The sequence below is a fragment of the Piliocolobus tephrosceles genome, chromosome 5 (genome assembly GCF_002776525.5).
Source record: "Piliocolobus tephrosceles isolate RC106 chromosome 5, ASM277652v3, whole genome shotgun sequence".
NCBI lineage: Eukaryota > Metazoa > Chordata > Mammalia > Primates > Cercopithecidae > Piliocolobus > Piliocolobus tephrosceles.
Genome location: NC_045438.1, coordinates 98,527,694 through 98,542,335, shown reverse-complemented (window position 1 = coordinate 98,542,335; position 14,642 = coordinate 98,527,694). Strand labels below are relative to the sequence as shown.

The 14,642-nt window shown below is 37.5% G+C and overlaps 1 protein-coding gene across 1 annotated transcript in view; it reads left to right on the top strand.

Moving 5' to 3' along the window:
* CD109 (CD109 molecule) overlaps positions 1–14,642 on the top strand; it is a 146,035-nt gene that overhangs the window by 63,506 nt on the left and 67,887 nt on the right. The window contains exons 7-14 of the mRNA XM_023219253.2: positions 1,833–1,872; positions 4,208–4,292; positions 9,241–9,337; positions 9,594–9,735; positions 10,436–10,545; positions 12,846–13,070; positions 13,640–13,741; positions 13,829–13,891. Of these exons, the coding sequence (XP_023075021.1) occupies positions 1,833–1,872; positions 4,208–4,292; positions 9,241–9,337; positions 9,594–9,735; positions 10,436–10,545; positions 12,846–13,070; positions 13,640–13,741; positions 13,829–13,891 (864 nt within the window). The remainder of the gene's footprint in view (positions 1–1,832; positions 1,873–4,207; positions 4,293–9,240; positions 9,338–9,593; positions 9,736–10,435; positions 10,546–12,845; positions 13,071–13,639; positions 13,742–13,828; positions 13,892–14,642) is intronic.

Below are 14,642 nucleotides of genomic sequence, written 5' to 3'. Positions count from 1 at the left end.
CATGTAAGTCAAGAATAGGCAAGAGTTAGAGCAAAAACACGGTGCATGAAACCCCAGGACCCTGTCAGTCTTGAATTATCGTTCTTGACTATGTCTGTCTCCACCACTAGACCCTCTAATGCTGAGGACTGTGATTTATAGAGCCTCAGATGGTGTTTTGCATGTCGTATTTACTCAGTTAATGTTTGCTATATGAATGAAACTTGAGAAACAGAAACATCATAGTTGTTACTTATTCCATAGTCTTGCCTGTGCTGGCCTCAGTAATAAAGCAAAAACTAACTTAAAGACTAGCATTCCTATGTTCATCAGGAAAACAGATAATAGGTAAATTACCTTCTTGATTTGACTTTTGAGAATGACATGTTAGAACTTATAAATGAATCAAATACATGTAATTTATAATGTTACTATATGATATGAAAACAATTTGAGATAGAAGCCACAAATACGAAATTCCTTAAGACTTTGATCAAAACAACACAATTTCTTGAGATTTCCTTTTTTTTTTAAAATTTTTATTTTTCAACAACAGCTAACCAAAGATGGGATCTTCTTTACATGACAATGTTGAAGTCAATTTATACACAATTTATTTGTTAGCATGTTAGTGATTATATTTGTTTTATATTTTGAAGTGAGCTATGGCCTTCTTTTAGGACTAAAAAATAACTTCTTGGTATACAGATGCTTTAGATTAACAAAGGGTACTTGTTAACAAAAGCTATTATTTTATAGCTACATCTCAATGTTTGAATTGATAAATTTGGGAATTAAATTTACAATACAAATTTCATTAGTGAAATTACATAGCCAGTTTGGAGAGGTTCTATTTATTGTGCTACCTTGATTTAGAATGAACGATTTAGAAATATGAAGAGTTGACTGGGCATGGTGGCTCACGCCTGTAATCCTAGCACTTTAGGAGGCCGAGGTGGGCAGATTGCTTGAGCTCAGGAGTTTGAGACCAGCCTGGGCAACATGGCAAAATCCCATCTCTACTAAAGAAAAAAAAAAAACAACAAAAAACATTAGCGGGGCTTGGTGACTCACCGCTGTAGTCCCAGCTAGTTGGTGGGCTGAGGCAGGAGAATCACTTGAGTCCAGGAGGTTGAGGCTGCAGTGAGCCATGTTTGTGCCACTGCACTCCAGTCTAGGTGACAAAGTGAGACTCAAAAAACAAAAACAGAAGAAGAAATATGAAGAGTTATATAAATGATACTGTAATAGCCCACATGCTTTCTTGTTGATTGTGGAAAAGGAAATAATTAGCAGTATCTATTATAACAGCATAGGATATATTGATTTAAGGATTATAGTAGAAAATAATTCAAGGAATTGGAAAGGTAAAGCATGTTGTTCCATGAAGATTTTCCATCCTTAATTATTTATAAGTATTTGAGTTATGCGTAACTTCACTTTCTCCATTAATTTTTGATAGTGATATCCAAAACAAATCTGAAGTTATTTGTTAGTTTGACCTGTGTTATCCTTGCTTCATAAATTCCTGAATTATCTAGTTTAATCTAGTTCTTATTTCACAAATGATGGAAGTCAGATTAAGCAGTTTGTTTAGATGACCTGCAATGAATTATAAAGATAGGTCACCTTTTTGTGCTAACGGGTTGGCAAGAAAAATTCCTGAAATTTTATGGGCTTCATGCTGCAGTTGTCTACAAATGCACTTCCATAAATGAAAATAAACAGGTTTGTTCATTGTATCATTATAAATGTAATTTAAAAATTAATTTTCTAAATTGTCTTATGCAAGTAAGCAAAATAAATAAAAACTCTTATATTTTCTTGTCTTTTTTTTTCCCCCTGCCCAATAGGACCAGACATATTATCAATCATTTCAGGTTTCAGAATATGGTAAGAGTTCGTCAACCTACTTTGGAAGAAAAAAGCATTTGTTACTTTCAGCAGAGATTAGAGAAATTTTTAAGAGATGTGTTATTTGAAGTAAAAATATCAATGGAGTTAAAATTCTGGTGTTTTTAATAGGCCTAAACATTTTTTTTTCCTTTGTAAAATTTCTAAAATCTCATTATACAGAAAAAAGTAGAAAAAAATCACTTGTAGTTGTATTATGCTAGTCTTTTTCTTATCCACAACGTGATTTTTCTATTTTTCTACTTTGTCGTGATCATAAAATATTTAAAATGTTGCACTTAAAAATACTTAACAAATTCTCTTCCATATTTTTCATTTGATTGGCATTGGTAAAGATGGTCTGTTTTTCAGGTAAATCCTTTTCTTGCAGGTGCCATACTTACAATATCAGTTAGAAACCCATAGATAAAAACAGTGGAACCCATCTATTTTGTTGGTGAATGGAGAGGAATGAGAGATGAGAGTGAAAGCATAGGATCTTAGTATTAGTTATAATTTGAATAGTTATTTTGAGGTTACACATGGAGTTCTTCATTTGAGCTTCTTTTCGAGATTAGGTTTTATTTAGGCAGTAGAAATTATAATATACTGGTAGTAATATCTCAGGCTCTGTGGACCATATGTGTCTGTCATTACTACTCAACTTTGCCTTGGTAGCATGAGAGCAGCCAAAGATAATGTGTACATGATGGGTGCTGTGATGCAATAAACTTCATTTTATGGGCATGAAAATTTGAATTTCATATAATTTTCATATGTCATGAAATATTCTTCTTTTGATTTTTTCCAACCAGTTAAAAATTGTAAAAAATGTTCTTGGTTCATGCTGGTCATAGTTTGCTGAAGTCTGATCTGTAACTGTGCTCTCCAGTAGCGGGGCCACTTGCCATGTGTGGCTGTTGAGCACTTCAAATGTGGCTAGTCCAAATGGAGACACCAGATGTCAAAGACTTAGTACAAGAAAAATAAAAGCAAGAAATATAGTTCATTAATAACCATTTTTAAATTTTGATTATTTGTTGAAATGATAATCTTTTAGATATATGGGGTTAAGTAAAATATAAAAATTAATTTCACCTGCTTTTTTTTACTTTTAAAATTTGGCTACTAGAAATGAAAAATTACACATATGGCTCCCATTTTATGTCTTTTAGATAGCCCTGATCTAGAAGAATAAATCATAGGGGACCAACATTTTTATAGGCTATCTTTATATCCTATTGTGGTGGTATACTGGGTGGTTGTATGTTGTTGCATGAGGTATAGTGGAGGTGGGGAATTGATTGCAAACCTGTGATGTTTGAGGAAGAGGCATTTGGAATTCCTTGGTGGTGGGGGTTGGGGGGGTCATCGTTGACTCATGTGACTTTTTTGGTCTCCCTGTCCTAGACTGGTCTAGAGTTTAGGAGTGTCTTGGTACATTCAGGGCCGTTAGCCTTGATTGGAGCTGAAGGTCTGCCCTATATTGTTGACCCTTTGGTTTTTTTGATACTTCTCTTATGTTAATTGAATGGTGAGGTGACTTGTTATGAGAGTGACTTGTTTCTTTGGTCAGAGAACTATAGAAAAAAAGTTTTATAGACTGGAAAGAAACACACATTTTTTACTCTGGTGGAGTGCTTTGTATCAATTGTAGTATTAGTACTTATAAAATAGTTTATACCTTTATTATTATTATCATTATTTTTTGAGATGAAGTCTCACTGTGTCACTCAGGCTGGAGTGCAGTGGCATGATCTCAGCTCACTGCAACCAAGCCTCCTGGGTTCAAGCAATTCTCCTGCCTCAGCCTCCTGAGTAGCTGGGAGTACCGGTGAGCACCACCATGCCCAGCAATTTTTGTATTTTCATGTGATATAACTCTGTTAAAATACAATATCCTGGGTTCAAGATTGTCCTGCCTCAACCTCCTGAGTAGCTGGGATTATAGGCATGCACCACCATGCCCAGCTAATTTTTTTTGTATTTTTAGTAGAGACAGGATTTCACCTTGTTGGCCAGGCTGGTCTCAAACTCCTGACCTCAGGTGATCCACCTGCCTCAGCCTCCCAGAGTGCTAGGATTATAGGCATGAGCCACTGCTCCCAGCCTCATACCTTAATTATATAAAGCTGACCAAACTAGGGATTTCTAGTTTTGGGTGAAACAAAGGGCTTTTCATCTGTCTTAACATGTATTTGGATTCTAATGAATTTAAGTTCAAATAGTACAAATTATCAACTCCTTCAGAACAATTTTATTTTTCATTTTGTTCAGTGGAAGATGATAGTGAAGTAGATTCTTTAAAAGATTTACCCTTGCTTTTCTTTTCCAGTATTACCAAAATTTGAAGTGACTTTGCAGACACCATTATACTGTTCTATGAATTCTAAGCATTTAAACGGTACCATCGCGGCAAAGTAAGTGTCATTTTTCTTTTGATATGACTTGAAACCATTATAAGACTGTTTGACCAAAAGCTGATTATATACTTCAGAATATTTGGGTAATTTTTGCTTATTAAAATACCTTAGTGGACAGTAAATGACTATTTCTAATAAATAATGAAGCCTGGGACAGATCTCCACATTTCTCTGCATCCATCGCTCTGCTTGCAAGCTGACCCAGTCCTAAAATATTTCCCATAGACTAGTGTCTTTCTTAGACTTATTAAGGGATTTATATTATAGATAGCACTTTTTTTTTTCAGATGACATGGAATTGAGGTAACTTATCTTTACTTAAATTCTGTTTTTTTCCACTGATAATGGAGATAGAGCTCTTGGGGGAGAGAATAGGTTGCCTTATTACAATTAACAGATGAGTAAATAATCCACATTTATCCATTACATCACATCGTATGAACACAGAGACTTCCAACCCACCTCACACAACAGATCTATGGTTACTGTCATGATTTTGACTCACTGTGTTGAACAACGCGTGGCATTTTGTTTTGCTGAGACAAAAAGCATCGTCAGAGTTCCAGACTAATGGTTCTCTGAAGTGCAGTCTGGGATTGCCCTCAAGTAATTCAAGGACTCTTCTCTTGTAGCTTGAGAGTGAAGTTCAGATTCTTTAGTTTATTTTGCAGGGCTCTTTTCTGGATTCACGTCTTTTGAAACATTCCACCTTTCTCTACTCCAGCCCATTCTCTACTGTCCCAAACTCTATTCTCACATTTTACTTTAGCTTCTAAAAATGTAAAATGCTTTTTTCTAATAGGTCATTACGTAGGTAATTTCAAGGCTTACTACTTGTCCCCAACCCTCCTTATAGCCCTCATACCACTAGTCACACAGTGCTGCTGTTTGCTCGTCCACCTTTCTGAAGGTGGCTCTATGTCTTATGTACTATAGCACCTTGGTGCCTACTACAGTGCCAGCTGTGGAGTAGGTATCCAATATATAGCTACTGAAAGAACAAATAGGCCAGGCACAGTGGCTCACACCTGTAATGCCAGCACTTTGGGAGGCTGAGGAGGGTGGATCACTTGAGATCAGGAGTTTGAGGCCAGCCTGGCCAACATGGCAAAACTCCATCTCTACTAAAAATACAAAAATTAGCTGGGTGTGGTGGCACACTCCCAGCTACTCGGGAGGGTGAGGCATGAGAATTGCTTGAACCTGGGAGGCAGAGGTTGCAGTGAGCCAAGATTGTACCATTGCACTTCAGCCTGGGTGATAGAGGGAGACTGTCTCAAAAAAAAAAAAAAAAAAAAGAAAGGAAAGAACAGATAGATAAGGAACATGACCCTTAAGATTTCAGCTCTAAGCTGTATGTAGCACAGCAAAGGTCTTCATACCAAATCAAAAGCCAGGTATTTGGAGTTCCGTGGATATCGGAAAAAAGAAATTCAGTTTCTCTTATATTCACATTCAACAATCAACACAGAAGACTTCTGTGACTTCTGGTCAGGAAGAAGTGATTTCTCCCCACCAAAACCCAATCAATCAGTTCTGCAGGGGACATCAGGGGGTCTTCTCTAGTTCAATTCAAGCCTGACACTATCTACTGGGAGACAGCATCAGATCACAGATGACAACTTGCTCCAAGACTGCCCCCCCTCCAGATGCCACTCACAAGTAATAGATTGTCACCTGTACTTCTGACTGATTGGCTATAAATCGGAGTTGCCACCTTCTCTTTGGGTTTGACTAATTTGCGGGAACTGCTCACTGGACTCAGGAAGACACTTTGCTGGCTTATTGCAAAGGATGTAACAATAGATAGAGATGAAGAGCTGGAAGAGATGCATTGGGCGAGGCATGTGGGAAACAACACGGAGCTTCCATGCCCTTTCTGAGTGCGCTGCCCTCCAGGAACCTCCATGTTTTCAGGTCTCTGGAAGTTCTCCAAAGCCTGTCCTTTTGGGTTTTTATGTTTTCTTTTTCTTTTTTTCATTTACCACTGATCAGAAGGGAAGGTATTATTTTATAATCTTTTTGTCCTTTTTCGTGCTATGGCTGCTTTCAGAGAAAAAAATTCCTTGTTTTGTTAATGATACTATCCTAGAATATTTTGATTTATTTTATTTTTTTAAGCGATGAAGCCTCACTCTCTCACAGGCTGGAGTGCAGTGGTGCAGTCATAGCTCACTGCATCCCTGAACACCTGGGCTCAAGCGCTCTTCCCACCTCAGCCTCCCAAGTAGCTAGGACTATAGGTGCGAGCCACCATGCCTAGCTAATTTTTTTTTCCTTTATAGAGATGGGGTCTTGCCATTTTCTCCAGGCTGGTCTTGAACTCCTGGCTTCACACGATACTATTGCCTTGGTCTCCTAAAGTGCTGGGACTACCGGCATGTTCCACCACTCCTGGCCTGATTTGCTTTTTAAAAATTAGTCAAGCTTTTATTATCTGAGTGATTAACTTATCCCAAATGCTTCCAGATTCTATTTGGGACAATAATTGTATCTTTGTTTCACAATTATTATAGCCAGCTTGGTGTTTGGAAAACTAAATCTGTTTCACATTAAAGTCAAAATTAAAATTTTTGTGTCTGAGAGTACTTTAAATTATATTTGGATTTTAAAGATCCTTTTACTATCATGTGATATAACTCTGTTAAAATACAATATCCTGGCATTCTAGTTTTGCTTTTATTTAATCTTTAGCACGATACAAGTAGAGTCAGGTTTTGAAGACTCTTGAATGAATGAATTTGATGCTAAGGTTGCTAACCAGGGTTTCCACTGACTTTACTGTTTTTGCTTGGAAGTGTGGGGCATTGGAACGTGGATTTTTTTTTTCTTCTTAGTTTGGAATATGCTATATTTTAAGATTTGCTTTTGAGTTGAGTTGATCCAGATGAGGGGCTGTTTCTGTGTTCAGTTAATGGATTCAGGAAGCAGCCGTTTACTGCTATGATTTATAGACTGCCAAGCAAAATTGACTTCCGTGTCTGGCTCAGCATTTCACAAGAGAGATAGAAGCAACCCAGCAAATGTACTTAAAAAAGGCTTTCTGGCAGTAAAATGTATTGCCTCTTCTTCACATGAAAAGACTTTCCAATAATGAGAGAGGATAAAATTAATACATAGAAAGAAAAGTAGCAGAGAATGATACTTGACTCAGGAAGCTAAGTTTGGACTGGGCGAGGTGGCTGGTTCCTATAATCCCAGCACTTTGGGAGGCCAGAGTGGGTGGATCACTTGAGATTAGGAGTTCGAGAACAGCCTGGCAAATATGGTGAAACTCCATTTCTACTGAAAATACAAAAATTAGCTGGGTGTAGTGGCAGATGCCTGTAATCCCAAGTGCTTGGGAGGCTGAGGCACGAGAATCGATTGAACCTGGGAGGCAGAGGTTGCAGTAAGCTGAGATCGTGCCATTGCACTCCAGCCTGGGTGACAGAGTGAGACTCTGTCTCAAAAAATAAAATAAAATAAAATTCGCTGGACGTGGTGGTGTGCGCTTGTCATCCCAGCTACTCAGGAGGCTGAGGCAGGAGAATCTCTTCAATCCTGGAGGAGGAGGTTGCAGTAAGCCGAGATCATGCCACTGCACCCCAGCCTGGGTGACAGGGTGAGAGTGTGTCTCAAACAAACAAACAAAATAAAACAAAAACAAAAACCAGAAACTAAGTTTGGTACTATGGATTTTAAAAATTATTCTTATTTTAAATTTTTCTGCAAAAAATCAATTTTTGACAGCCATGAACACATTTGGTGCTCCAGAATCTATGGTCTAATAAACCTTCCTGGCTAATATCGGAACATACAGTAATAGACCATGGTGATTGCACTATCAGCTGACATTTAAAAATCTTTTAAAGCTGCAAAGTTTCGTGGGCATGCAGTTAACGGGCCAGTCCAGATTTCTAGGAGTGAAAGATTTATGTAATCTTTAAAAAATCTTTGGGCAGGAAACTGTCACTCCCAATTATGATCAGGTTTTTTCTGGCGTCTTTCAGATGGTCAGAGGTTGGGCAGAGTGTGTTTTAAGAACTGTTTTAAGGTACTATAGTTAAAAGTCTTCCCATTTTGGAAGCTTAATTTCAAGGATCACCTTTTATTATTTGTTTAGTTTTTGAGATGGAGTCTCACTCTGTTGCCCAGGCTGGAGTGCAGTGGCACGATCTTGGTTGTGGCCTCCGCCTCTTGGGTTCAAACAATTCTCTGCCTCAACTTCCCGAATAGCTGGGATTATAGGCACCCACCACCATGCCCGGCTAATTTTTTTTGTGTTTTTAGTAGAAATGGGGTTTCACCATCTTGACCAGGCTGGTCTTGAACTCCTGACCTCATGATCCACCTGCCTCAGCCTCCCAAAGTGCTGGGATTACAGGTATGAGCCACTGTGCCCATCCAGGATCACCATTTATTAAATACTTTTTTTGTTGGTTTTAGTTTAAAAAATTATAATAGTAGTATGTTTTTAATGTAATTTTTTTCTTTTTTAAATTTTCTTTTTTTAGTGTTTTGCCATCCCATAATGTTTTATTTATTTATTTATTTATTTATTTATTTATTTTGAGACAGAGTCTCGTTGTGTCGCCCAGGCTGGAGTGCAGTGATACAATCTCAGCTCACTGCAACCTCCACCTCCTGGGTTCAAGCAGTTCTGCCTCAGCCTCCAAAGTGGCTGGGACTACAGGCACCTGCCACCATGCTCAGCTAATTTTTGTATTTTTAGTAGAGACGGGGTTTCACTATTGCCAGGCTGGTCTTGAACTCCTGACCTCGTGATCTGCCCGCCTCGGCCTCCCAAAGTGCTGGGATTACTGGCATGAGCCACCAGGCCCAGCCCAATGTAATTTAAAAAAAAGTGTTGGATTGCTAATGTATGCTATTGAAAGTAGTATTTGTATTGTGTTCTGACAATATCAAGTTGATACATAAAAAGACTATGTTTATAATTATTCAGGTATACATATGGGAAGCCAGTGAAAGGAGACGTCACACTTACATTTTTACCTTTATCCTTTTGGGGAAAGAAGAAAAATATTACAAAAACATTTAAGGTAACTTTTGCAGACATTTTATAACTTGTGATGGGTAAAATATGTGTATTTTTTCTAGAAATAAGATTTAGTATTGACTTAACAAAAAGTTAAGTGTAAGAAAATCAAGAGCTTTCCAGCACTGAACAAGTGAAAATTTACGCAATTATAGTGATTAAAATGGTACTAGAGCTAACATATTTTGTGACTTAGTTTGAGTTTTATTTCTAAAATTTGAATTGCTAAAATGATAATACTGAACTTTTAAACAAAACAGATAAATGGATCTGTAAACTTCTCTTTTAATGATGAAGAGATGAAAAGTATAATGGATTCTTCAAATGGACTTTCTGAACACCTGGATCTAGCTTCCCCTGGACCAGTAGAAATTTTAGCCACAGTGACAGAATCACTTACAGGTTTGTAGACTTTAAAGTGAAGGTAAAACCATTTATGTGACACTGCTTTATCATCTTTCTTATTGTAACTGGCACTTTCATTTGGGAGCATCACTGGCTTTCTAAAGATGCTATTTAATGTTGAGATTGTTATGACTGTTAGTCTAAGTTGCAGGATGATTTTGTAATGGGGGACCTTATTTTCTATGGAAGTCACTACTTCAACCACATGTGATAGCTGTTTGTAATTTTTTTTTTTTTTTTTTCCCATTTCTACTCTTTCCCCCTGAAAACTACATGGAAAGGCTTACATTTTCAGCTGGTTACCTTCTTTTTAAAATCGCTGAAATCTCAGCTGCTCCTACACAGTTTTCACTTTTAATATGCAAATAAAGTTTAGTTTCTTGGACCTTTCTGTTACTATTTCAACAGCGTTAGCCAATCCCCGAAAGAGCAAAAGACTATTCTTTCACTGGCCTTAATTTGCTGCTGTTGTACATGTCACTGTGGTAGAATGGCAGCAATGGTGCTTAGAAGAATCTATAGAGAACATAATAGAACTGTGTGGTGCTTGTAGTGTCAAAGCCAATACGGGAATGAGGCTTATGTGCTCTGATATTTTAAACCCGTTTGGCAATAGGTTAGATGGAGAGATTTGGTGGATAGAAGCTTTCGGTGAAACATTACTTTTGCTTTCTAAATTGTGCAATTTCCGAAAAAGGTATTGCAAGAAATGCAAGCACTAATGTGTTCTTCAAGCAACATGATTACATCATTGAATTTTTTGATTATACTACAGTCTTGAAGCCATCTCTCAACTTCACAGCCACTGTAAGTTGGTATATTTATTTCCAGTCCATAGCAGTAAGTTCAGCTTAATGAAATAGAATGGGAAATAATATTTTCAATGCTTTTCCAAAAATTTAAGCCAAAAAGTATATAACTTTGTCTCTTTAGATATGGGGGGGGGGGGGCATGTAGATTTGTTTCCAAATGACCTTTGTCTATTTTTTTCTAAAAAAGTAGTTTTCAACAATAAAAATATTTTTTTGAAAATGTATTTTTTAATAAGTAATTTAAATTAGATGTGGATTGCTACACTGAAGCTTTTATTAATTAATTGAAATAATTAGATGGTACTCAAAAATTTCAATTTCGGTTTGGTTCTAGCAAAGATGTTACATTAAAAATTATCAACAAATTTCATTTTTTGGAGATAATGTTGAATTAACACAGTAATTGTGTGAATTTTGACAATGAGCAAGGCATGGTGTTGGGCAGGGCTATGGAGCTAAGAAGGGCTCAATCTCTACCCTCAGGTTCACAGTTTTTGTGATGGTGACAGGAAAATATATACATAACTGTAACTCATGGCGGATTAAAATTAGTGTTACAAATTAATTTCTGTAGGGATTTAAAGCAGGGGTTGGAAAACATTTTCTACAAAGGGCTAGATAGTAAATATTTTCAGCTTCGTGGCCATTCAGTCTTTGTCACAGCTACTCAGCTCTGCCATTGTATGGTGAAAGCACCCAGAGCGAATTTATAAATAATTGAGAGTGGAATGTGTTCCAGTAAAACTTTATTTACAAACATACTAGATTGGACTATCAGCTTGCAGTAGTTGGCTGACCTCTGATTTAAAGAAAGGAGGAGTCAGGCTGGATGCAGTGGCTCACTCCTGTAATCCCAGCACTTTGGGAGGCTGAGGCAGGTGGATCACCTGAGGTCAGGAGTTCAAGACCAGCCTGACCAACATGGAGAAACCCCGTCTCTACTAAAAATATAAAAAATTAGCCAGGCGTGGTGGCACATGACTGTAATCCCAGCTACTCGGGAGTCTGAGGCAGGAGAATCGCCTGAAACTGGGGAGGCGGAGGTTGTGGTGAGCGGAGATCATTGCCATTGCACTCCAGCCTGGGCAACAAGAACAAAACTCTGTCTCAAAAAACAAAACAAAACAAAACAAAACAAAACAAAAGCAAACAAACAAAAATCACCAAAAAAGAAAGAAAGAAAGAAAGAAAGAAAGAAAGAAAAGAAAGAAAGAAAGAAAGAAAGGAGAAAGGAGGGGTCACTTGTTGAATGGGTCAATTATTGTTTCAGGTAGTTTCTGACTGCAGTGATCTTAATTTAGTTTGAAAAGGTAAGTTAAAAAAAATTGAAGCTGCAAATGGTAATTTCTCAATGAGTAGAGTGAAACCATGGGCGTTCAGGGAGGGAGAGTTGGCTGTGGGGTAGGCATGGAGGTTATTATGGGATGCTTTGTGGAAGAGAACGGTCTAAACTGCTTTTTAAAAGATTAGTTCGGTTTTAAATGCTTGGGCATGGGAGTGGGAGGTGGGGAGCAAGATAAGAAGCGAGACAGGAAGGTGAGCTCTGCTGGCAAGTTCAGGGTGCACTCAGTATTTGAGGGAGACTGCTCAGGCTGTGTGCAGGAGGAAGGCAGTAGCCCAGGAGTAAGGGGATGGGCAGCCTTGTGGTGGTACCTGTGGGAGTGGAGAGGATGGAAGAGAGAAGCTTAGGACTTTGGTGTTCATTGGATTTGGGGGGTGGGGAGAGGGAGGGAAGATTCAGAAATGTAAGGTCTTGCAGAATTGTGATGTTAGCAAAAATAGGAAAATGACATGGTTGCTCATTTTAGATGTGTGAATTTGAGGTGTCTAGGATATCCAAGTAGAAATTTCCTGCAGGTAATTGGAGGTGTTGGGCATGAGCTCCAGAGCAAGGCGAAGATGGGAATTTTGGCTTCAGGGTGCAATCACAGAGATGACAAGCTAAGCCATAGGAGTGCTGAGACCTTGGTGGAAGAGAGAAAAACAGATGTCCAAAATTCCCACATTTAGGGAGAGGGAAGAGGAACTGAAAAGGACACTGAGAGGATGCAGAAAGAGAGGTAGGAAGTGAAGGGGGTTGTTTTGGAGCCATGGAAGGTAAGGGAATCCATAATATAAACAAGGGAGTAATCAGTGTTGTTGGATGCCTCCTAGAGAGAGGCCACCGAATCTGGATGTTATAGTGCTATCAATAATTTTTGAGAGTTCAATTTCATGAGAATACTACAGATGGGAACTGTATTTAATTGTATTTAAATCCTTTGCGTTTTTAAGATGTTTTGTTTTGACCATTAGGTGAAGGTAACCCGTGCTGATGGCAACCAGCTGACTCTTGAAGAAAGAAGAAATAATGTGGTCATAGCAGTGACACAGAGAAACTATACTGAGTACTGGAGCGGATCTAACAGTGGAAATCAGAAAATGGAAACTGTTCAGAAAATAAATTATACTGTCCCCCAGAATGGAACTTTTAAGATTGAATTCCCAATCCTGGAGGATTCCAGTGAGCTACGGTTGAAGGTGCCATCTGTTTCCCATCATTGTGTCACTGCAACAACACCATTACAGTTGTAATCTTGTGGTAGGCACTCAACCTGTCAGACCTGAAAGTACATGGGAAGTGGACACATGTTTCTATTTTACAAAATGGAGGAGAGTGGTAAAAGTAATTTAATGACAGTGACTGAAGGTTAGATTAAATTTTTCCTTGTAAGTTCATTTTGAAGAGCATAGTAAAATACAGCAATGTGAATGAAGATATGATGGAGAAGTTCCTCAAACCCCCAGTCTAGGGTTTGAGGTCAGTCATTTGAAATTTTATTTTGGCAGAAACTGAAAGAACTGAAAGGAATACACACACACACACACACACACACACATATATATACCTTTCTTGTGTTTTAAAGCTATCAGTTTCTTTACAGTATAGGCTATAAAATTATGAAAATCCAATGTCTGGTGAATGTATTTTTCTTGCATTAAAAAAAAGTGAAAATGAATTTGGTTTTTAATAACTGTTCAGCAGGTAGCATGTTTTCTCAACGTGTTATTAAAAATGAACATTTATAGCTCCTTTTCTTTTGTTACAGGCCTATTTTCTTGGTAGTAAAAGTAGCATAGCAGTTCATAGTATGTTTAAGTCTCCTAGTAAGACATACATCCAACTAAAAACAAGAGATGAAAATATAAAGGTAATGCTTACAACTCACTTGATAATTATAATATAATTGGACTATCTTGCTTTTGATATGTACATATTAATTAAGTTTTTTTTCTAGGTGGGATCGCCTTTTGAGTTGGTGGTTAGTGGCAACAAACGATTGAAGGAGTTAAGCTATATGGTAATCTCTTATAGAATCTAAATTTATGATCTATTATAGAATCATCTTTTTATTCACATTTAAGTTCAGGGGTACATGTGCAGATTTGTTATATAACTAAACTCATGTCATAGGGGTTTGTGGTACAGATTATTTCATCACCCAGGTATTAAGCCTAGTACCCATTAGTTATTTTTCCTGATCCTCTCCCTCCTCTTACCCTCCACCCTTCCATAGGCCCCAGTGTCTGTTGTTCCCCTCTGTGTGTCCATGTGTTCTCATCATTTAGCTCGCACTTATAAGTGAGAGCATGTGGTATTTGGTTTTCTGTTCCTGTGTTAGTTTGCTAAGGATAATGGCCTCCAGCTCCATCCATGTTCCTGCAAAGGACATGATTTTATTCTTTTTTATAGCTGCATAGTATTCCGTACTATATATGTACCACATTTTCTTTAACCAGTCCACCTTTGATGGGTATTTAGGTTGAGAATGATCTTAAATGGTATCTACCTTATATCTACGCTAAACTTACTAATTTTTATAACTCAGCCTCATACCTTTTTAGCCTGTCCTTTCTACATTGAAATCAAATAAAAAACCTTTTGTATTTCTTCACCTATATTTGCATTTCCAATTTAAAATAGATAACTAAATCTTGTTTTATGTTTAAGATTTAAAATACTATTTGATTAATTCAAGATGGATTAGAGACTTAAATGTTAGACCTAATACCATAAGAACCCTAGAAGAAAATCTAGGTAGTACCATTCAG